This window comes from Eleutherodactylus coqui, chromosome 8, assembly GCF_035609145.1.
Source record: "Eleutherodactylus coqui strain aEleCoq1 chromosome 8, aEleCoq1.hap1, whole genome shotgun sequence".
NCBI classification, from domain to species: domain Eukaryota; kingdom Metazoa; phylum Chordata; class Amphibia; order Anura; family Eleutherodactylidae; genus Eleutherodactylus; species Eleutherodactylus coqui.
In genome coordinates this window covers 152427182-152451095 of record NC_089844.1, presented here as the reverse complement: position 1 = coordinate 152451095, position 23914 = coordinate 152427182, and the positions used below count along the sequence as shown (strand labels likewise).

Sequence of the window (23914 nt, the reverse complement as noted above, 5' to 3'; positions counted from 1 at the left end):
CAATTATATCCCGAGCTGGGTGACAATCAATATGGCTGCCATTACAGTTCCTTAAATTGGTTGTCCGACATAAATTACATCTTCCAAAAACAGGTCGCCCATGCTATAACATAACAGACAGCCATTCTCCCCCCTCCCTGCATCTCCCATGACAGCAGCGCCAGTATCACCTGTGATGTCATCGTTACAGGCTGCTGCAGCCAATCACAGACCAAAGTGGTTGGGAGCTTGTGGTCCATGATTGGCTGCAGCAACTTGTGACATCGTATACGCAGGCTGACGGCAGCTTATAAACACCAAGCATGGAGAAATGAACCTACGGCGCTGGAAATGCGGGGAGAGGAGAATAGAAGACTGTTATGTTACAGCATGGGGGACCTGTTTTTAGGATAATTTATGTTATTACTTACTTGTGGAGTGATGCAGGGAAGATGTGGAGTCGAGGCACCAACCATGTAACATGTGAAATAGCCTAGGGGTGCATGCACAATCTGCAGCAGAGGAGTCCAACGCGGACCGTAATTCGCAGCTCAGCCATGGATTCTGCCACGGATGTGCACATGAAACTGCTGCAGATCTGCACAGATTAGTCCACTTCAATTGGACAAATCTGCGTGCCGATTTCCGGACGTGGAGGCCACGTGAGGAGGTGACCATTTTTTAGTGACGGATTCTCCTTCATATGACACCTATTTGCTATGGTTTGTGCCGTGTGAACACGGCCAGAATAATAGGATCTATGCACAAGACTCGTCCAAAGTAGAGTGACACTTTTAGGTCATCACTCCGCTTTCCTAGACACCTGAATGTAAATCTGCCTAGTTATGCAGGAATACAGGCGTGTGGAGGGCTAAGTACCGCACAAATCTGCCATTCCGGTTTTTGAACTAGCCGAGTTGTTACACTTCTATTGAATTCTCATCCAGCTTTCCTGGACTACAGAATGGCAAATCTACACAAGACGACTCCCCATCTGCATCACTGTATAAGCAGGTTTGCAATAAAGACTAGGAAAGTTCAGGGTTTACTGTGAGAGCTGCAATGAAGACCATTTTGGCTGCCACCCATCTTTCCCAGGAACACACCGGACTTAGAAATGGCCAACAACCTTAACAGACCAGGACGACTCACTTTAAGGGAAATGCTTTTCAGCGGCTGAGATGAAACGAAGCGTCTTTACCTTGCTGTTGTCGTCTTGATCCCACACTTCACTGTGAATTCCCCCAGACGTGCTCTAGTTTAGAGAAATAACGGAGATTGACATTCTCAGGGCTGAGAGTAAGAGACTGGGAAGCCACAGGTCAGCCCTGCAGTGAGTGCTGCAGTGATTCCAATGAAGTATGAGATCACACGTGACGTGCGGCGCCAGCGGCTGGCCACAACAGGAAATGCAGTAAAGCTCCGTCCCGAGTGGACTTACTACAACCCTCGAGACGTCCTCCCCCTCCATGACAGGTGTGATGCACTGAATGACATACAATGAATAATTCCAGTGCAGACGCACAGTCCGTTACCTTCTCTGCAGTCCGGTTCCATACGGTGACTGTGTGCCCCATCTTTAGCAGGTTGGATACGATGCCGCTTCCCATTAAGCCCAAACCGAGGAATCCGATCCTGGAGGAGGGAAGAAAAACAGATCAGAATCCGGCAGGAGGGAAATTATGTCAAAGTGCGGATAGTTGACAGTCCTGTGTCGCTGCAGGGTTGGATTCACATGCAGCGTTCTGCCGCAATGTTTGCAATGTTTTTAAAGGGGTTTTCCCGAACTAAACTATTGAAGACCTATCCTAAGAATGGGTCAATAGTTGATTGGTGGGGGTCTGCCACTCAGGTTCCCCACGGATCACCTGACTTAGGAAGACGCGGCGCTCCGGTGAGTACCCCGGCCTTTTTTCAGGCCAGTGATGTTACGATCATTCGTCACGTGCCATGAGAGCAGCTCCATCCTATTCCAGTGAATGGGACGGAGGTGCAATACTAGGCACTGTCACAGTAAGGCACTGTGCTTGGTATGGACAGAAGTGCCAGCTGCGATACTCAGGATGGGTAACAGTTTAGTGCTGAAAAACCCTTTTAACCCCTTAACTACACAGGACATCCAGTTACGTCTTGGAGGTTCGGAGTTTGTATGGAGCAGGATCAGCAGCAAATCTCGCTTTATACAGTGCAGGTGCCGTCTCTCAATGACAGCCGCAATTAGCGTGAATGCTGATCACAGCTGTTAATCCTTTAAATGCCGCTACCAGGTGACAGCAACATTTAAATGTCCCTATCCGTTACAACTGCTGGCCGCTAGACAGGGGTCAGAGCAGTAGTTGATCAGCTGGGTCCCAAGCAGTAGACTCTTGCCAATCAACTACTGATAAACTATCTTAAGGATTGGTCATTAATCACATTTTTCCTGGAAAACCCCTTTAAAGAATACACAAAACTGGTGAACCCCTTTAAAGGAGTATCCCTGTTGCACAGAGTTGCTGTCAAACTAAAGCTAATCAAATGTTACTAAAGTTTGCACTGTGGTTCTGCTTTGGATTATGTGTCTGTAGTTCTATAAACCATCAGTGTCTCCGGACACTTCAGAAGTGCTTATTAACAGGTTGCCCTGAATACGATCTGTAGGCACTCCAGCGCTACCGGTCGGACTTGCTCAGTAGGAACGACCAAGAATAACTTTTTTTTTTATATTCAGTTCTTGGGACCGGATTTCTGACCAACAGCAGGGCAGGGCCTAGTGGGGACGTGCACAGGAAGGACTTACAGAGCAGGGAATTGTGGGAAATGTAGTTTCAAGCTGTATGTCAGCAGCGACCATCTTGAAAAATAGCGATGTGAGGAAACATCAGAAATGGGGTACAGGATAAGACTGTAGTGGTTGCGCCATTTATACCCATAACCAGTGTGCATATATATGGTGCAAATACCTTTCATATGTGGATTTTTTAAAAATGGACTTCCCAACTGGAAACCCTTTCAAGTGATTATACTGTTGAGCGCCAGTACATTACGCAGTGCGAGGCACTTAGAGACCTACTTCTTGTCTGTGGGGGTGATGTTGCCATTGATAGCTGTGCTGTCTGCTGCCTGGATTGAGGTGGAGCCCATGTCCTGTGAACAGAGGAGACCAGTGTCAGACCCAGAGAAAAGGGAACCAAATCAAGAAGTGATGGGCTGAAGAATTCTCACCTCTTCTGATACTTTCAGTCGCTTACTGATGGCCTGGTATGTGACGCTGGGCTGCGGAGAGACAGCAGAGATCAGGTAGGTTACAATCAAGGGAAACACAAAAGATTTGTATCTAACTGCCAGTGAAAGTTACCCCAGCAGCAAGTCAGGGGGCAGCCCTGAAGCTCCAGACCCAGGGTACCCCACAATATGTTCGTAAAGTCTTCCTCTTAGAGCAACATACTAATATTAAAAAGCATTACCTATTTTGATTGGTGGTGGCCCGTATGCAGAGAACCCAACCGATCGCTGAAGCGGAGGAGCCAAGTGCTCTGCCCCTTGGATGGGATTGGCTGATCCTTGGAGAAGTCAGCAGAGCGGTGCATGGACTCATAGCCTTGTATGGGTCTGTACACAGATAATCCCACTTCTGAGGATCAGCTGGTCACAGCACCCAAAGACTTAATTGCAGCAATCCTTGGGATCTCAGCACTCGGACTCCCACTGATCAAAACTTCTGAAACTATAGGTAAACTTTATAACCTATCATCATAGTGTCCGGTCAAGAGTTTCATAGTCATGTTTTTTGGAAAGATGGGTGGTGACTACCAAGCCACAATTATGGCACTCATTGGAGGAGTCACCCAGCCTTCCTAAAATACTGAATGGGAAGTCTATAATTGCTACATGAAACCTGTCAGGTCCCCATCTGCGAGCAGCACCGTATAAGTGAGACCAAGCTGATTTCAGCTGGAAGTCACTGATAAAGATCCATTCTGGAAGTCTTACGTCTGACACTTCACAGCGCGCTGCACACTGGGTTACACGAGTGGCTCATAAAACGGGTTGTACCAGAATTACAAGTTCTCCCATGGCACCATCATCTTTACTATACTGTGGGGGGGGGCACAATGAGGAGAAGACTGAATGAAGCACTGCACATGTAAGCACACTAGCTCTCCATTCACAATCAACATAACCGAATGGCAACTACTCAGGAATTTCCGTCAGCCCTATTGAAATGAATGGAACAGCGCCTGCACATGCTCGGTCAGCACTCTTTTCATACGGATGTCACTGTGAGGGGGAGAGGTGACATGCAGATGGGGACACAAGACCCCTGTTCTCGATATCGGGGAATCCTCTGGATTCTTGTACAACCCTTTTAGTATTAATTTCTTCGTTCCCTCACCCCCACCTCATGGTCTTTGACAAGTGTCTCCCTACATAAAGTAACATGGACAGACCTGTCAATCAGCACCAGGAGGGAGGAGCCTTCCACACTAATTAAATGGATCCTGTGCTCCTGACAGGGTCCTTTTAATGAGTGAAATGGGCATCTAGAGTCTCACACAGCATCACTAGATTCATAAAGGCCTCCCTGCGTATACTGTGGTTTCAGCAGCGCTGGCATGCGTTATGCCAGCGTTTTGGCTGTGTTTCCAGCACAGCTGACGACGCAGCCAAGGAAGCTGGAAGAAAAAAGTAACTCACCTAGCCGCTGCCATCAGGGTCCCTGCCGCTGATCTCTGGCGCTGCTCCAGGCTTCTCCTGCACTGACAGATCTGCTATTACTGGCAGCGAGGTTTGAGACCACCACCTCCAGTGAGAGATTTCTGTGATTGGTTCTCGACACTGGCTCAGCCAATCGGAGTCAGCAAGCTCTGTTTGGCTGAGGCAGTCAATGATGGCGATTGGTTCTCGGCGCTGGCTCGATGCACCAATCACAGCAATCTCTTACTGGAGGCAGGGTTCTCAAACCTGGCTACCAGTAATAGATGACCTGTCAGTGCAGGGGAAGCCTGGAGCAACGCCAGAGATCTGCGGCAAAGACCCTGACTGCCCCCCCCCCACCCTCATCTAAGAGGGCTTACATTTCAAGCCCACCCACCCTCCCAAAAAAAAAAACGTGTACGGTTAACGTTGTCAAAATGCGGCACCGAGTTGTGCCGCGTACTCAGCAGTGCTGAAACCGCTGCCCATGCATTTCAATGGGCAACACAGGGCTGAAAACTGCCAAAGGCAGAACATGCATCAGTGTCAAAGCGCAGCATTGAAGGCGCTGTATTTGGACGTTTCTGTGAGCAGCCCCATTAAAATTAATGGTAGCGTTGTAAAGCGTTTAGCGCAGTGCTGAAAAGGCAGCGCTTAACGCTGTACAAAAACGCCTGTGTGAGGGAGGCCTTACTGTTCAGATGTCTGGAAAAGTTGGGTGGGAACATCCCAGAACATAACCGAGTATTGGCTGACCAGAATTACTCCACAGACCGCCAGCATGCACCACTTGTACCTTTTTTAACACCATCTCCGTGCCGAGTGTCCTGTGCCCATGTAGCAGCCAGCTGTCACCCGCTGTGTCCTCCTACAGAGAGAAACAAAAGACCAACATGACAGGATTATCCCGAAGCATCAAGGCGTCATTCTTAAAGGGGTTGTCTGGTCACAAAATCACTTTAAAAAGTTTGATGCAAATGAGCTTAACAAAAAAAAAACAAACAAAAACGAACAAAGCCACCACAGCGCCACCTATTGGAAGACAACATTCCTGCAAGTCAATGTCAGACCTTTTAACAGGCCTTGTAACAATGACTGGGAATATAAACCAAAGTCTTCTAAGGGAAGAGATCACCAAATACAGTCTGTTTAGGGATGATTGCCCCTAGCCAGAAGCCTGCTGCACACTGATGAGAGGCCATCACCTTGAAGCAACTATCTGTGTTAATAAGTCTGACATTAAATTGCAAGAACGCTGCCTTCCAGTAGGTGGCGCTGTAGAGGTATTGTTCCATCTGCATATTTCCCAGAGGAGCATGGATGGCCTATAGGTCTCCTCTCACCACCCAGGTGCTCTCCCTGAGGTGAAATAATACCTTTCCTTACCCAAAACAAATAGTACTTACCCGTCCTTAACCCCAGGAATCCACTGCTGCAGCCCCTCAGTTGTCCTGGTCTTTGTTGTAGAACAGAAACCATGTGACCACTGCAGCCAATCAAAGGCAGAGCGGTCAAGCGCAATTCTCCTGGCATACCCGCACAGATGCTGGGTGCCATGATACCAGTCCGCGGTGGCCTCTGATTGGCTGAAGCAGCCCCATGGTTTCCATTCCACAACTAGGACCAGGACGACCATGGGGCTGCAGCGTTGGATAGCTGGGGCTGAGGGCTTGTAAGCAGTTGGTTTTATTGTTTTAACCCATTTGGATCGAATTTTAAAGTCATTTTGCAGGCTGACAACCCCTTTAATATTAACGTTCTCTACTTAGCTGCAATGTGTCTAAATTAAAGAACGAAGCTACTCTGCATAACGCCGTAATATGAAAACTAAATCTGCCGTTTTGTGTATACAGCTCTATAGACATTTGTGTGTCACCATGCTTACAGACTACAACCGCGCTCCGTGTAGCCCGATCCTGCAGTCATACTCTCTTCCATATGTCTCCTGTCGCTCCTAACTCACTGAATGCCAGGCGCCTGGCACACACAACGCCTGCAGCTCTTAAGCGGGTGGGTGATACTGGGTTCGCAGGACGGTGGCATCCTCACCTCACATCTAATGCCGTACACTACCGATCCCAGGACAGTCACTGCTGTAAAGGTCTCTTCGCATTTGTAGGGATTTTCTGCTTTGGACAATCCCTACTTGTTAGAAGGGTCCTCTGCCATCAGCTGTGATCTCCGGGGGATCTTGGCGGTAAGCCTTCAATTTCCCTGCAGCGCCACCACAGGGGAAATGAAGCATCACGCTGCATTTAGAAGTCTGTCTAAATAGGCTGAACTACTGCAAACAAGTTAGCGGTGACAACACTCGCTCGTTTTAATGAGAAGCGGCTCGTCTAAAAGGGGCGTTACACGGGGTCCATTGTGTTCCATCAGTGTGTTGTCTGTGTGATACAGGACGGGCCCTGCAGAGCGAGGGACACTCTATATAACCACTCCAGACTCTGGCTAAGGCCGTCTGCACACAGGCGGTTATTTGCTGCGGAATCCGCGGTTGGCGTCTGCACTGTGAATCCGTAGCAAATACCGCCCATTACACCCTATGGAGATCTGCTGCTTCCTACACACCAGCGGAAAAGAATTGAGATTTCCGCTTGCGGAGGGTAAAAAAAAAAAGTTTGCAGCATGCTCCATTTTAACGCAGGCTCCACACGGATGGCTTCCATTAAAGTCAATGGAAGCTGTCCAATCAGCGGCCAGTCTGCAATGAACACTGCAAACAAGTCGTGAATTCTGTGTCATCGCCTGGCAATGATGTGGGGGAGAAAGAATGTAAAAAAAAGAAAAAAATCTGTCCTGTGTGACAGCGAGCCGCTGGTTGCATCTGCAGTACAGAAAAACTGGCGACAGCAGGTACACGCGGATGCTGCTGTCAGAGCAGGATTCTCCATGCGCAATCCGACTCGCCCGTGTGCAGGCGGTCTAAGAGAGGAGGATCCTGAACAGAGGACAAGCGCGCACATTGCAGAAACCATCCTCCACAAATCGTACATGACGGTCAGCACCAAGATCCGGGGCGGCATTTTGATGCTGATTTTGACCCCACGTGCAAAGAATGAATTCGAGGTGGAAAATCCGTGGCAAATTGGGCAGCTAGGGATTTCAGAATCCACATCATTAGCCTCGCCCACTGCAGATCCTTTTCTGCTGTAGGTAATTGGAGTTTATTAACCTCTTAGGGTCACGCCTTTCAATGCTACTATTGAAAAGTACAACTAAACTGAAATGGGGGTGGAAAAAAAGGAATCCTGCCATCTTTAAGGGGTTTTGTTTCTACGGCGTACAGACTGCAACAAAAATGACCTGATAACCTTATTCTGTGGGTCGGTACGATTACTGAGATACCAAATTATATATATATATTTTTTTTTTTTTTGCTGTACTACTTTTAAAATATAAAATATCTTTGGGAAAAACTAAATTATCTTCTGACCGCCATAACTTTTTTTTATTTCTCAGCCGACATAATTGTAGAAGGCTCATTTTTCGCGGGACGTCCCGCAGTTTCTTTTGGGGTACAGATGACGATCACTTTTTAATCACATTTTTTTTTTCGGAGACAGAGTGACCAAAAAACCTTTTTTTTAAAAAAAAAAAAAAAAAGCACAATTCTGGCGTTTAGTTTGTTCTCTGACAACGTTCGGTGTGTGGGGTAAATAATGCGTTACTTTACTAGATCGGAGTTTTATGGATGCAACAATATCAAATAGGTTTTTATTTTTATTTAGATTTTATTATAAATATGGCAGACGTGGTTTTTAGAGATGAGCGAGCACCCAAATGTATGTGGGACGCCGGGTCCCAAGTTCCCCCCCCCCCCCCCCTTCTTTCTTCTTGGTTCGCGTGTTTCTCTCTCTCGTAACGAGCGCCATCGAGTACGCTAATACTCAAACGAGCATCAAGCTCAACAGAGTACGTTCGCTCAACTCTAGTGGTTTTGGGGTTTTTTTTACTGATTTTTACATTTTTTTAGTCCTCACAGGGGACATGAACTGGCGATTGTTTGATCGTTCTTGCAGTATGATGTAATACCATAGTATTACATTACACTGCGAGATGTAATTGCAGCCCCGGGAATTTTCAGAAGGCCCTCGATGTTACGGACAGTGATGTCATCGCTGGGTGCCGTTCAGGACCCCCCAACATCAATAAGGACATTTAAATGCTGCTGTCACAATTTACGCTGCCAATGAATGAATGGAAAAAAATGTGGCCCTTTAAAAATTCTATTTATGGGACAGAAAAACACTCAATTTTTAGGTAATTGGAGATTATTTTCCTGCATATGGTACAGACTATTTCAGCAGTGGTTCAGGCTGCTGTCTTCCATGCTTTACACTGCAGCTCTGTACACGATAAGGAGGAATGTTTCTGTCCAAAACAAGCATCATTATGTAGGGAAAAAGCTAATTATAAAAGGTAATCAGAATATTAAAAGGGAGTCCGTCACCTAAGGCTCACACCATAAACCAATCGTCACACTGGAAGGGGGCTGACAGGGGTGTAACCGCAGCGCTTCTGCTCCTCACCCTGACTTCTCACGCAGCATGCGGCATGCCACTTAGTTCCGCAGTCTGGTGAGCAGTTTTCTCACTGGCCCAACCTGGGACTCGCCTCCATATCTACAAACCACACTCCTATGTCAATATTGGACGTCTCCAGATGCCATCCGCATACGGCGCTTCTAAGATCGGCGCGTGTGCAATAAGGTTTATGATGTAAATTTTAGGAGACAGACTTCCTGTAAGTTTTATACGTTTCTATCACCATAGAACATGGCTTTATCTTACAACATGAGGTCTTATACTCTAGTACCTTCAGAGCTGCATTCACAGTCAGCAATGTCCAATATCACCCCCTCCATGATGGCCCAGGATCAAACTACTGGTGTGAACACTATCTAATTCTCTGTACGGCGAAGGGGGCAGTGGTGGGATTTGAATTTCTGCACTGCAGCTCTGGTTGCGACTAGAGTCTAAGATACAACATAACTGAAGATCAATACAAATAAACAAACCCGCTTCATACTGGGATGGATCCGTGACGAGGCTCATCATTCTCCCTGCACTAGGGACAACGTTGGATTTTTTTGGAATCAACTGGATGCTAAAAGCAATGGAGGACCAGAAATGGCCCCCGGTCTTGCTCTCGCATGCTGGGCATGGCCTACCTTCTCGGTCTGGCTGAGCAGGAAGTGGTGGAAGTGAGGGTCGTCCTCGGTACGCTGCAACCGAACAGAGAGAGAAACTGAGATGCTTCCCTCTACGGAAGGCTTTACCGCCGGTCTGCAAATTGCGGCTGCCAGGTCACACTGGGGAGCGGCAGCTTGCAGACCTCGGGGCTATACTTACATCAGATGAAGATCGCTATAACCAACCTCACCGCAACCAGGTATTAGCTCAGCATTACCATTACCTGAAAGGTGAGAGGCCATTAGTAGCTTCCTTGACATTGCCTTAGGACAGGAGTACTCAAGCGGCGGGTCGCAGTACGAATCTAGACGGGGAACACTGGCTGTCTGGATCCCACAGACCTGCCATAGCAGAAGCATTTACGGAAGACTAAGTCTAGTCTAATGCATCTCAGCACAAACTACTGTCACAGGGGCGCCTGAAGGTGAAGAGAATCCGAGGGCAGCAAGTATACATATTTATCCTTTTGCCCAATTTCGGGTCTGAATGAGTTCAGGCAGACAGGTATAAGTATCCACTAAGAAATCCTAAATGGTAATGGTTGGTGATCAGCTGGGACATCACCTGACCACAGCCCCCAGTAAGTGGCCCTTTAATAAAGCCAGTATTGTACTCCTGGCTTAGGGTAAGTTCAGATGATGAAATCTGCTGCAGAAAACTCGACACAGATTTCATTGGAAAACAGTAGAAAACCTGCGGATTGCAGGCAATTGGCTTCAATTCAAAAGGAACATAATCCGCATACTAAAAACCCGAATTCACACCAAGAAGTGACGTCACTCCACCTCCCACCAATTCCACATCCGCACGCGGAAAAAATCTGCACTGTTTACACTATGGAACAGATTTCATTAGAATGTATTCAAGTGTATTCGCATCACTGAGCTATCCCCCATCCACTGGGTAGGGAATAACTCACTAATCGGTGGGGGTTCAACGACTGGGACCCCCACTGATTTAGAGACTTCTTCCCTTGTGCATCCCTAAATTTTAACAGCGGCAGCCGCATTTCATTCACTTCAGTAGGAACTGCCGCAGATATCCGATTTCAAGCACTTAGCCATCTACGGAAGTGAAAGAAGCGGGCGGTGCGTGTGCGCAGTCGCTGCTGTAAACATTTAGACATATTCCGGGGCAGATATTTCAGTAGTTGGACCTCCACCAGCCAGAAAGTTACGTCCTATCTCGTGGATAGCGGACAAGTTACTTAGCTGGACATACACCCTTTAGGCCCGGCTTACACGAACGGGGTGGATTTCTGCAGCGGAAGACCTGCAATGATTCGTGGAAAGTAATTAGGCTTTTTTGTGTCGATGTACGCTAAGCGTATCGTCCGCGCAGAAGTAAGCTCGCTCTCTCTCCCCTCTAGATGTCATTCTGGCTTTTCTATTGACGTTGCAAGCATTTTCGGCTAGTCTTACGCAATGTTAATTGCGTATGAGCGACGGAACGCTTGCATCCATTGACTTCAATGGGGGCCATCCGCGCGAAATCCGTACGTCTGAGCGAAGCTACGAAAGTTCATGCCTTTCAATGGCCGCATAGGCCAATCGCAGACTACGCAAATCAAATCCGCCTGCGTAAGCCCAGCTTTAGGGTCCTGTTGCACAGAACGATGAATCGTTGGAACGAATGAACGATGAGTCATCGGCATTAGAACGCAGTCCGTTTACGCACACAGATAATGGTTTCCATTTTTTGCCATTCGCTCGTTCACTCAACTGTTGGCCTTTCAGGGCACTGAGCCAGGGAATGCGAAAGACTAATTGATCACTTTTTACACAAAGATGTGCAAATGACTAAACAATGGTCTGCCTAAAACGAACAATGAACGATAAGCGAAAAAATTAACGTTAGTCATTCAATTCTTGGCCGCGTTTACAGTGAATGATTATCGCTCAGATTCGCACGATCCAACGATTTCTGGAATGATAATCGTTCTGTGTAAAAGGTCCCTTTAATACTTCCTTGATGCGGCACACATTCCACACAAAATCTGCTCTTTAAGGCCGGTCGCACACGATCCGATTTGAACTGCGGATTTCGCGATCGTATGATCCGCGGTAAGACGCTGTTCAATCAAATGCATTGCATTCCACTCATTAGCGGGTTGGAATTGTACAATCCGCTTATGGAAAATAGAACGCAGCATGTTCTATTTTACAGCGGAATCCGCGACAGACCCCAATGTGCTTTATCGTCGCAGGTATACCCGTAGCCCATACACAATTATATTGCGTACGGGCTGCGGGCCCCCGTGTCATCACTAAACGATGGCATTATGCGGTCATACGCCAGGCTCACAGCTAGAATCCACTACAGGCCTCTGCAAGCGGATTCTGCATCCGGACATGTGAGCCCGGCCTAAGGAAGTCCCCAGTGTGTTCTATGCCCTAGAGCTACACTGTCCAGTCACTGAGGCAGCCATTCAAAAATGACAATGGCGCCCCCTCGTGGAGGGAGAATTTACAAGGGACTCATTGCTGTCTTGCTCAGGAAGTTCTTTACAAATATATTAGGCAACTGCTTAAATAATCCTGACCCTACAGCGGAGCAGGATTACAGCCTCCGCCTAAGTGAATCACAGATCAGGGGTCTGGATTATAATTAAAGGCTATATAGTTATATGACAGGATAGTTGATTACTGATAGATCGTGGGTGTCCGACCACTGCAACCCCCACCATTCGCCAGAATAGCGGTGCCATGTCCACCCTGAATGAACAAAGCAAAGGTCAAGCATGTGCGCTGCCGCTCCATTCATCTCTATGAGACGGACAGTTTAAGCTCGACCACTGCGCCATTCACATGGGGACCCTCGTTCTGATGATCAGTCGGGGACCCAGCAGTCCAATTCCCACCAATCAGTTATCACATATCCTGTCATATAACTGGAATACCCCTCTAAAGGTTCTACATTTGTCTAATATCCTTTATGTTTCAGTTCCTCGCAATCTCTGCTTGCAGTCAGTGAATGGGAACATCCTTGTTTACACAACCCAGAAGATGAAAAGCTGTCCTGACCTACCACTTCTCACAGCTAATGGATTGTAAGGCTGGATTCACATGGGACGGACATATCGCGGAATGTCCAAAACGGGACCGCATGAAAATTCTGCAAGATTTCAGCAGCGGAAAGGCTGCTTTAAAACCCGCACGGGTTTTGAAGCGGCTTTTTTTTAGCCTGTATTCCGCTGCGGAAACTGCGCCAAAATTAACACGTTGCAGATTTGAAATGCATTGCATGCTGGTTTCCGTGCGGCTTGTCCGCAGCAGACTGACTGCAGCTTTTGAACGAGATTTTTGCAAATGTCGTCCACTTTGCTGCTTAGTCTCCGTTTTAAAAATGCATTCAGAATTACCGTGCGGAGGGTCCGCACGGAAATTTTGCCCAATGTGAACCCAGCCTAACAGCTGTGTTCAGACTAGACAATCCCCTGTGATGTAAACGTATCATCAGCACAGGTCTGTCTACTGCCCTACAGTTTGTTACAATGTATCAGAGTCCAAAGAACTGTCCACACTGCATACGGCTGTAACAAACCCTCAGCGTCAGGATGATCCTTCAGCCTCTGGATATAACCAAGAATGTTTCCACTCACTTTCAGCAAGCAGAGAATTTGAAAATCATGAGTAATTGGAACATAAAATATATGTTAGAAAGTTGCAGAACTTTTAGTATGCAGGGATTCGGCTTTAGTTACATAAAACTGGGAATCCATTCACTGTATCCAGGAAAACGTATAAGTATATAAAAAACTACTTCCAGGCGCAACTTGTCCAAAGTAACAAATGGTTACCATGGTAACTTACTTATGCAATCCACTCCAGTGCCAACCCGTTGGTGCAGGGGTGGGGGGGGGGGGGGGGGGGGGGGGGAACACTCGTCTGGCTGCCACGATGCCATGTTGGTAATTACAGGAGCTGACGCGCTGCGGATCTATTCTTACCTCGCTCGTGGGTGGGGGCCAGCTGAACCGAGACACAGTCTTCATTGCCAGCTTCTTCAGCGAGCTCGGCTGGGGGGATGTGGTGCCCTAAAAACCCAGGATCAAGAACGTTAGAGAGAAGCCAAAGCTGCCATCTGCCAATCCCACAAGAGGACACTCCAGTCAGCGTTGATAGAGAGATTCGTGCACTATTACTCCTATAGAGAGGACGGCGAGGGACAATAAATCATTTCTGATCCTGACCCAAAACGTCTCACAGCTGAGGGTTTGTTGCAATTACATGCAGTCTATACAATCCTCTGTGAGGCAAACGCATCAGCAGCACAAATCTCTCTCTAAAGGCCCTTTTAGATGGAACAATTATCATTAGGAGTTCTTTAAAACCCTGCGCTCCCACGGGAGTTTGAATGATAATTTAGTTGTCCCATGTAAATGCATGCAGAAACTGAAGGACTGCTACTTACAGTGAGTGGAGGCAGGCGGGGGAAGAATGCTTCCCGGCCCCCCACCTCCTTCCTGGCCGCGCTGTGAGCAATGCAAGCGATACTCGCTCCTGTGTATCAGCACAAGAGTGAGCAACACTGGGATGCGCTAGCTGTCTGACATCGTTTACCCGACAGTTCGTCCTGCCAAGGCGGGCCCTTACTCTGTCAGCTTGTTGCAATGTCTTAGTCTGCTGTCGAGGATGTTTGCATCACAGAGAACTGTCTAGACTGGATACCAGTACAACAAACTCTCAGCTGTGAGGAGTATGAGAGGTCTGTAAACATTTAGAATGCAACAAGATTGCCCCCATTCATTGACAGCAAGCAGAAATCTTGAAAACGGTAAGGGTGGTTTCTCATCTGCGTGGGAAACTGCACAAAATACCAGAAGAAACAGCGTTATATGCTGTGCTCTTTCGTCTTACTAAGTCGGACAGCTGAGTGAAAGGCAAAATGGGCCCCATTATAGTCAGTGGGGTCCATTTGACATGGTTTGCTTCTGTCCGAAGACAGAGCCGTTCGGCCACAGGGATTCCCCTTTCCAGCTCCCTAAATGGAGCAAGAAATCGGAATCCCCACCGCAGCTGTGGAACCACCCTAAGAGATTGAAACTAAAGCATATTACAAAGTTGCAGAACTTTTTACTGTACACACTGTACTATGCCTGGTTCAGGAACTGAGGGGGTGGAGCACAAAACAGGGTGAACCTGCTACCATGCCCCGGCCCCTCAGTCCCTACATAAAGTATACAGGGGGTACAATGTCCTGAAGGACACATTCCTACAGAAGAGTACTGAAGCTCCCCAAGAAGTCCTCTAGGTCTCGCCCTGTGTATTTACTACGCACCTTGTCTTCTTTTGGTGGTCTTCCGCGTTTACGGGGGCTCTGGTCACGGGGTTTCTTTGTTGGGGAATTGGAGCCGGGACCTGTGGCCTTTCTCTTCCGTTCTCCTGCTGGCTTCTTAGTTTTCCCTTCTGCTTTCTTGCCTTCTCCTTTCTTCCCAACTTGTTTGCCTTTATCATCGCCTGCGTTCTGTGGAGACATAACACAAGTGATCTCATCTTCCACGCGTCAGAGAAATTATGTGACAGACGTTGGGACGAAAATCAGAAGAGACTGAACTCACTATTTCTGATGTTAGTGGGGTCGCACGCTTAGGTTTGTGTGTCAGTTTGAGCCAAAATCGAAAAGTAGACTGTTTTAACTTCCCAGCTGGACAAGGAAGTAGAAAACCTTCCTTTATATTCCTCCTAACTTCGAGCTTGGGCTTAAGAAAATACATTAAAAAACCCTAAATGTGATGCCATCCTAATAGGAGTACTAAGACAGCTGCCCGCCAGAGCCTTCAGTAGGCTCCAACTGCCATAGCAGCCCATCAGCATTCTGCGATCACAGGGGGCATCTGCTGTGGGGTGACAGGAGGCCCTTCCCTCTAACTGCTTAGGTGTAGTTTTCTATTGACCACAGCATCTAAGGGATTAAACCAGCTGCGTACGGAGCAGGCTCAGCTCCTGAGCTAGCGTCATCCAGTTCCCTATACGGAGGAGGTAAGGGGTTAAAAATCTTATATATAATCAATAAATAGCTCTGTAAGGTGATCCAACCAAACGTACGGCTGTACAGGAGCTCTCCAGACTCAGCAAATAACATTATCCGTCGTGTGATGTAACCTTATACAGTTTTCTAATATACTTTCCGTTTTTCAATTTATAAGATCTCTGCTTGCTGTCATGCAATAAGAGCCTTTGTTTACTTCTAGCGGATAATAACTGTCCTAGTCATGTGCGGGACGCACGAGTGCAGGACCCGTTACACTACAGTAGGGCCCAATGTCTACGGGCGGGTTTGAATATCCGCAAATCAAGCCTCCCATAGGGAAACATGGGCGTCCGCAAATGAATTAAAGCATGCGGATTTGATTTGCAGACCCCTTGGACCGGAAAACAAATCGCAGCATGCTCCATTTCAGTGCGGATCCCGCACGGACGGCTTCCATTGAAGTCAACAGATGCCGTCCGATCCGCGGCCCGTCCACATTTCAATTGCAGACGGGCTGCGGATTCCACGGAAAAGCAAGAGTTAAAAGTAAGAAAAACTAAACATCGCATGTGCAGCGGCGTGCCGGCCGGCGCTTCTGTACACATCCGCAGTGAAGAAAATAAAGACCGGGATGGGTAAGCAGAAGACCTGCAGTGTCTAATGTAACAAGCTGCGCAAGTGTGCTTCCATCACATGACCAGAACGGAGTTTTATCCAGATGTAAAGAAAAGTTCCTATTGAGTGACAGCAAGCAGAGATCTTGAAATCAATAATAAATATATATATATATATATATATATATATATATAAAAACATATATTACAAAATTGCGTAATTTTTCATGACATGATGAATAACCTTCATTTACTGAAGTCACAATATTCCTTTAACCCCTTACTGCCATATATGCACGAGAGGTGCTGGACGTCAGAGTATACAGTGGGCTAGGGAGTGCTGTACAAGTATTCACCTACCTCGGTCAGTTCCACTGAAGGTGAATACTCAACCGCCCCATTCAATCTCCTCTATGGAGGAGAGGGGAAGACAGGACCCCCAAACTGAGGGTCGGTGGGGTGGGGGCCTCAGCAGTGAACCCCACGATTAAACTTTTCACATGTCCTGAGCAAAAGTACTAAGTTTCAACCTTGGTATAACCCGTTCTTAGTACAACATGAAAAAACTATATAAATGTAATATTGCCATAATCGTACTAACCAAGAGAACGGAATAAAAACATGCCATTTTACCCCACCATGACTGTAGTAAGAACAAACCTCCGCCCCCAAATGGATTGCATTTCACCCCACTTGGGCCACGCTCACACACGGCGGCTGTGAAACGCAGCGATTTGTATTGTGGTGTTTTACCGTGATTTTTATCTGCATTTTCTAACGCAGCTTACTATGTTAAACAGCGGTTTTTAACGCTCCGCATCATTCTGATGGGTGAGGAGGTGCGTTAAAAAGTGCAAAAATGTGCCAAAGTAGAGCAGGCCACTCTTGTACATTGCAGCGCTACAGCGCCGGTCTGTGAGGCCCCATTGAAGTCAAAACGCCGTGGTAATCGCAGTACAAAGCGCAGGTGTGAGAGTGGCCTTAGAAACTTTAAAAAAGTTTGCCAATACATTATATGGTACTGTGGAAAATCAGATCTCCTCCCACAAGAAAAGCAAGCCCTCAGACAGGCTTTCGACTAATAGGACCTCCAAAATCCCCAAGTAAATGGAGCTGCAGCGCCCGTGCTTGACTGCCGCTCCCATTCACTTCTATGGGATGAAGGGTGATTAGTGAGTACATCAATCTCAGCCTGTCCCATAGAAGTGAATGGAGTGGCTGTCAAGCACGCACACGCTGCTGCAGTCACACAGGCATTGGTGGAGAGCTGGACTATGGATCACTGCAGCGTTCCAGCATTTAGACATTTATCCCCTATCCTGTGGATGCAGGCCAAATGTCTTCAAAAAGAAAAACCCTTTGATGAGATGACGGGACTTCCCAACTTGTCCCATCTTTAGTAGGGTGGGGCATGATGGCCGTTCTATCATGTTCACGACCCGACAGTAATAACCTCAGAGAGCACACAAAGTGCACATCAGAACAATATCTGAAACACTGCAGCACGCATCGCATTTAATTCTACATGTGATAATCCAGAAAGTCTGATTATCTGGCACGATGCACGGAGACAACTAAAGGCCCGTTTACACGCAAAGACAATCTTTCAAACGATTGAAAGTTCCAGCAATCATTTTGCATAAACTGCTAATGGACACTAATGTCCATTAACAGTTTATTACCTTCATTTGCGTGTAAATGAGCCTCCAGCAGCTGTTTGCAAATCCCAGCATAAGGTCTGGACTTTGCACTCAGATGCATTGTCTTCGCATTGGCTGCCGCAGGATTTTATGCTCACCTAAAAGTCATCGTTCAGCCGAAGAGTGAAAGATAGAAGCGTTTACGCGCAACAATTAAATCGCTCAAAATCTATTGTTTGAACTAATTTTTAGCAATAATCGTTGCATGCTGTTCTACTAATAATTATAATATAAATGTGTTTCTTGTATCAGCCTAGGCAAACAAACAAACAAATATATATGTATTTTCATACATCCACCTTCATAGGAAATAGCTAGCAGTTAAATGGTTAACTAACTGAATATTATAGGCTGGTATGTATAAGTAGAAGTTGAAGCTCCCATGTAAGGTTCCCAGAGAGCTAGCTAGCAAGGGCAGGAACTTCTTATCTCTGACTGCATACTTTTGGTCCAGATTGGAATATTAATAAAGTCTATGCTACTTGGGTATATAGGACTTACGTGTGTACACATAGCGACATGCACCTGGAGCCCAAACATATTTAATCATCAGCGCCATTACATACTAGGCCAATCATGAGTTGTTATGATGTTGGGGGAGGGCATGCATGTAATTGGTGAGTCATATTCAGTATAACTGTATTGTACATCCTTTCAATAAACCAGAAGGGTATGGGGGCTGACGGAGAGCATCCGTGAGTTCAAATACATATATTCATGCATGAAGCTTCTCATTATAACCAATCTGGAGCAAACCGGTGAAATCTTCTGGAATATGATTTATTCCCATAACAGTGGAAACAGGGCTTAAAGGGGTTGTCTCACGCCGAAACGGGTTTTTTTTTTTTATTCAAAAGGCCCCCCGTTCGGCGCGAGACAAACCCAAGGGATGGGTTCAAAAAAAAAAAAAAAAGTTTATTACTTACCCGAATCCCCGCGCTGCGGCGACTTCTTTCTTCCTTTACCAAGATGGCCACCGGGATCTTCACCCACGGTGCACCGTGGGCTCTGTGCGGTCCATTGCCGATTCCAGCCTCCTGATTGGCTGGAATCGGCACACGTGACGGGGCGGAGCTACGAGGACCAGCTTTCCGGCACGAGCGGCCCCATTCACCAGGGAGAAGACTGGACTGCGCAAGCGCGTCTAAAAACGCCAGAAGACAGCGAATTTAGACGGATCCATGGCGACGGGGACGCTAGCAACGGAGCAGGTAAGTGAATAACTTCTGTATGGCTCATAATTAATGCACGATGTACATTACAAAGTGCATTAATATGGCCATACAGAAGTGCTGAACCCCACTTGATTTCACGAGACAACCCCTTTAAGACTTCTGTGACAGCAGCAGATTGCGTCTTCACTTTTAAACTGTCTCTATCCTTTCTATGTCTGTCCTATAATCCGGAATATATAATGATCCAGCAGTTATTAGGTTGCACGAATGCCCGATTCAAGGAATTTATTGCACGATTACTATAACGAAGGAGAAATGTCCATCCTGTGGAACCCAATTTTCGTCTACTGCTGATCCAGAAGATATTCAATAACCCTCCGCAGTACAGAATACTGCATTCTACCAGTGAGGGGTTTAGGCTCCCGGGTAACAGATCAGAGGAACCAGATCATGTATCACCTACCTGCTCTTGCTTTGCCTTCACTTTCTTTAGGAACTCCTCCACTGCATCCACTGCTTGCTGGAAGCGCTTGCCCTTGTTGGCTTTGATCATCTCCTCCTTGTGGGCATGGTAAGGCTTCAGCTGCTCCACCTTGATCCAGGCGCTGAAGGCAAACACAATACAAGTCAAGCCGGGTTCACACGACCGTATGGTAATAGGCTACGCAAAAATCACCGTGTTTTACTGGCGTATGGAACTGTGTATTGTTGCGTTGTAACTCGCGTATCCCTGCGCATGTACGCGCTCTGCCCGAACCAGCTGCTGCTTTTTACTTTTTCTTCTCATGTCTCCTAGCAACATGCATAAAAAACGCAGCACTTACGTAATGTAATTGTGTATACACTGCATTTCAAACGCACCCACAGATGGCAATAGGGCTGTACGCACGTCATACGGGGTACAATAGAACATGCTGTGTTCCTTCCTACGTGCGTAACAAACACAATACATATACGCAAGTGGGAAAATCAATGTACTTTTATTGCGGCGTTTTGCTGCGTATTATATGCGCATACATTGCGCAAATAATACGCAATGCAAATACATTCCGTGCGAGCCCGGTCTCATGCTGATAATGTACAATGTGCATATCCACATAACATTGACTTTAGGGATTGCTGCCTTCCAATAGGTGGCACTGTGGAGGTATTATTTCATCTCCCTTATTGTCCACCTTTAAACACAGTACTACATACATTACTTATCCTGTACTGATACTGAGTTATATCCTGTGTTATACTCCAGAGCTGCGCTCACTATTCTGCTGGTAGTCACTGTGTACATACATTACTTATCCTGCACTGATCCTGAGTTCCATCCTGTATTATACTGCAGAGCTGCACTCACTATTCTGCTGGTGGAGTCACTGTGTACATACATTACTTATCCTGCACTGATCCTGAGTTACATCCTGCATTATACTGCAGAGCTGCACTCACTATTCTGCTGGTGGAGTCACTGTGTACATACATTACTTATCCTGTACTGATCCTGAGTTACATCCTGTATTATACTCCAGAGCTGCACTCACTATTCTGCTGGTGGAGTTACTGTGTACATACATTACTTATCCTGTACTGATCCTGAGTTACATCCTGTATTATACTGCAGAGCTGCACTCACTATTCTGCTGGTGGAGTTACTGTGTACATACATTACTTATCCTGTACTGATCCTGAGTTACATCCTGTATTATACCCCAGAGCTGCACTCACTATTCTGCTGGTGGAGTCACTGTGTACATACATTACTTATCCTGCACTGATCCTGAGTTACATCCTGCATTATACTGCAGAGCTGCACTCACTATTCTGCTGGTGGAGTCACTGTGTACATACATTACTTATCCTGTACTGATCCTGAGTTACATCCTGTATTATACTCCAGAGCTGCACTCACTATTCTACTGGTGGGGTCACTGTGTACATACATTACTTATCCTGTACTGATCCTGAGTTACATCCTGTATTATACTCCAGAGCTGCACTCACTATTCTGCTGGTGGAGTCACTGTACATACATTACTTATCCTGTCCTGATCCTGAGTTACATCTTGTATTATACTCCAGAGCTGCACTCACTATTCTGCTGGTGGACAGTGTATGGGAGCAAAAAACTGGAAATCCTCTGACCAGACTGATCTCTTTAACAGAACTGAATGGCACTGACACGAACCCCATTGACTATAATGGGATTTATGAAGCATTTTACTAGATGAAGGACTTCTTCTGACATTTCATGTTGATCTGTGACTTCCCCTTCACACACAGCTGTGAACACATCCTCACACAAGCGGTCAATCCTGACTGCAGCATAAAAAGATCTATATGACGTAAAATCGTGAAAAATTCAGCAATTCCAATTTTATTTCCATTTCAACTTTTTTTTTTTAAGTTTTCCAATACCTGACCGGGCACTGTAGAGGGGTTTCTGGGAGTTTAGAAAACAAAAATTAAAAAGTGCTTAAAATCAATAAAAATTGAATAACACATGGAACCTGGGAGAAGCGGCGGGCGGGCATCTGCCATAGATTATACACGCAACTGCTCGGCGGCGAGCAGCGGCACTGGCCAGGGAGCGGCAGAATACTCAATTTTTATTGATTTTAAGCCTTTTTAACTTTTTTTTTTTTTTGAGTCCTGGAAAACCCCTTTAAATGGTACCATGAAAAAAATACAACTCATCCTGCAAAACACAGGGACTCCGACAGGAAAAAAGAAAGTTATGGCTCTTAAAGGGGAGGATGGAAAAAAAAACAAAAACCTGAAAAATGGCAGGTAGTTAAAGCGCTACCATAAAGACAACACTTTCGACAACGCAAGTCACTGGCTGTGTGTGGACACTGAATGGGGAATGCTGGGAGATTTCAGCTCTGAATACCACAGAAGTGTGAAAACCCAATACAAACCTAATACCAGTTTAACAAAACACTCCGCTGGGGAAAGTATCCGTGTGCGCCTTGTTACGGCGGGTCAGCTGGATGTGAGCAAGAATGTTTCCCTTCACTGACAGCAAGCAGACAATGATGAGGAGTCTCGTATGCGGCGCTCGTACTTACTGATCTTCAGTTCCAAAGAATTTCACGAAGAAGCATTTTTTGCCACGCGGCTTCTTCAGATCTTTGGGCGAATTGACGATCTGCGAACAAGAAGAAAGGAAGCTGAGGATGGCAGATCTCATACGCGACCGGGCAGAATTCACCCGCCTCCCCAACCTCTGGGTGTAGAAGATCTGCGGAGGGCGCACACTGCGGGCATCTCGCAGAGGTCGCTGACCGCTTTCTCCTCATACTCACCTTCCCAGGCCACGGAGGGTACCGTCCCAGCTTACCCCTAGAGAGAAGACGAGAGAGGTGAGAATGAGAGTCACATCTAAGATGAACAGAACGAGGGGCAAGTCATGAACACAAGTTATATCGCACTAACTGTGCCCGAACCCTCATCATCCGGTACTACGACCCCACTAGTGTAGGCTAGATCCCCCGCCGCGATCCACTCCCGGCCTCGCGGGGGGCTAGATCCCCCGCCGCGATCCACTCCCGGCCTCGCGGGGGGCTAGATCCCCCGCCGCGATCCACTCCCGGCCTCGCGGGGGGCTAGATCCCCCGCCGCGATCCACTCCCGGCCTCGCGGGGGGCTAGATCCCCCGCCGCGATCCACTCCCGGCCTCGCGGGGGGCTAGATCCCCCGCCGCGATCCACTCCCGGCCTCGCGGGGGGCTAGATCCCCCGCCGCGATCCACTCCCGGCCTCGCGGGGGGCTAGATCCCCCGCCGCGATCCACTCCCGGCCTCGCGGGGGGCTAGATCCCCCGCCGCGATCCACTCCCGGCCTCGCGGGGGGCTAGATCCCCCGCCGCGATCCACTCCCGGCCTCGCGGGGGGCTAGATCCCCCGCCGCGATCCACTCCCGGCCTCGCGGGGGGCTAGATCCCCCGCCGCGATCCACTCCCGGCCTCGCGGGGGGCTAGATCCCCCGCCGCGATCCACTCCCGGCCTCGCGGGGGGCTAGATCCCCCGCCGCGATCCACTCCCGGCCTCGCGGGGGGCTAGATCCCCCGCCGCGATCCACTCCCGGCCTCGCGGGGGGCTAGATCCCCCGCCGCGATCCACTCCCGGCCTCGCGGGGGGCTAGATCCCCCGCCGCGATCCACTCCCGGCCTCGCGGGGGGCTAGATCCCCCGCCGCGATCCACTCCCGGCCTCGCGGGGGGCTAGATCCCCCGCCGCGATCCACTCCCGGCCTCGCGGGGGCTAGATCCCCCGCCGCGATCCACTCCCGGCCTCCCGGGGGCTAGATCCCCCGCCGCGATCCACTCCCGGCCTCCCGGGGGCTAGATCCCCCGCCGCGATCCACTCCCGGCCTCCCGGGGCTAGATCCCCCGCCGCGATCCACTCCCGGCCTCCCGGGGCTAGATCCCCCGCCGCGATCCTTCCCGGCCTCCCGGGGCTAGATCCCCCGCCGCGATCCCTCCCGGCCTCCCGGGGCTAGATCCCCCGCCGCGATCCTTCCCGGCCTCCCGGGGCTAGATCCCCCGCCGCGATCCTAATAATAGATTCCCCCCTATAATGTTTTCCGGATCGTCAGTAATGAGCCTCCAGAC

General features: G+C 48.0%; 1 protein-coding gene across 3 annotated transcripts in view; it reads right to left on the bottom strand.

Annotated features, from left to right (window-relative positions):
- Positions 1-23914, bottom strand: part of GLYR1 (glyoxylate reductase 1 homolog) — a 36070-nt gene that overhangs the window by 11703 nt on the left and 453 nt on the right. The window contains exons 2-11 of one of the 3 annotated variants that reach the window (XM_066576712.1): positions 22610-22646; positions 22373-22452; positions 19777-19918; positions 15132-15317; positions 13801-13887; positions 5453-5524; positions 3184-3234; positions 3032-3105; positions 1515-1614; positions 1181-1234 (exon numbers count right to left, since the gene is read on the bottom strand). In XM_066576712.1, coding sequence (XP_066432809.1) covers positions 1181-1234; positions 1515-1614; positions 3032-3105; positions 3184-3234; positions 5453-5524; positions 13801-13887; positions 15132-15317; positions 19777-19918; positions 22373-22452; positions 22610-22646 — 883 coding nt within the window. The remainder of the gene's footprint in view (positions 1-1180; positions 1235-1514; positions 1615-3031; positions 3106-3183; positions 3235-5452; positions 5525-13800; positions 13888-15131; positions 15318-19776; positions 19919-22372; positions 22453-22609; positions 22647-23914) is intronic. The other 2 variants (XM_066576713.1, XM_066576714.1) reach the window with 2 other exon arrangements.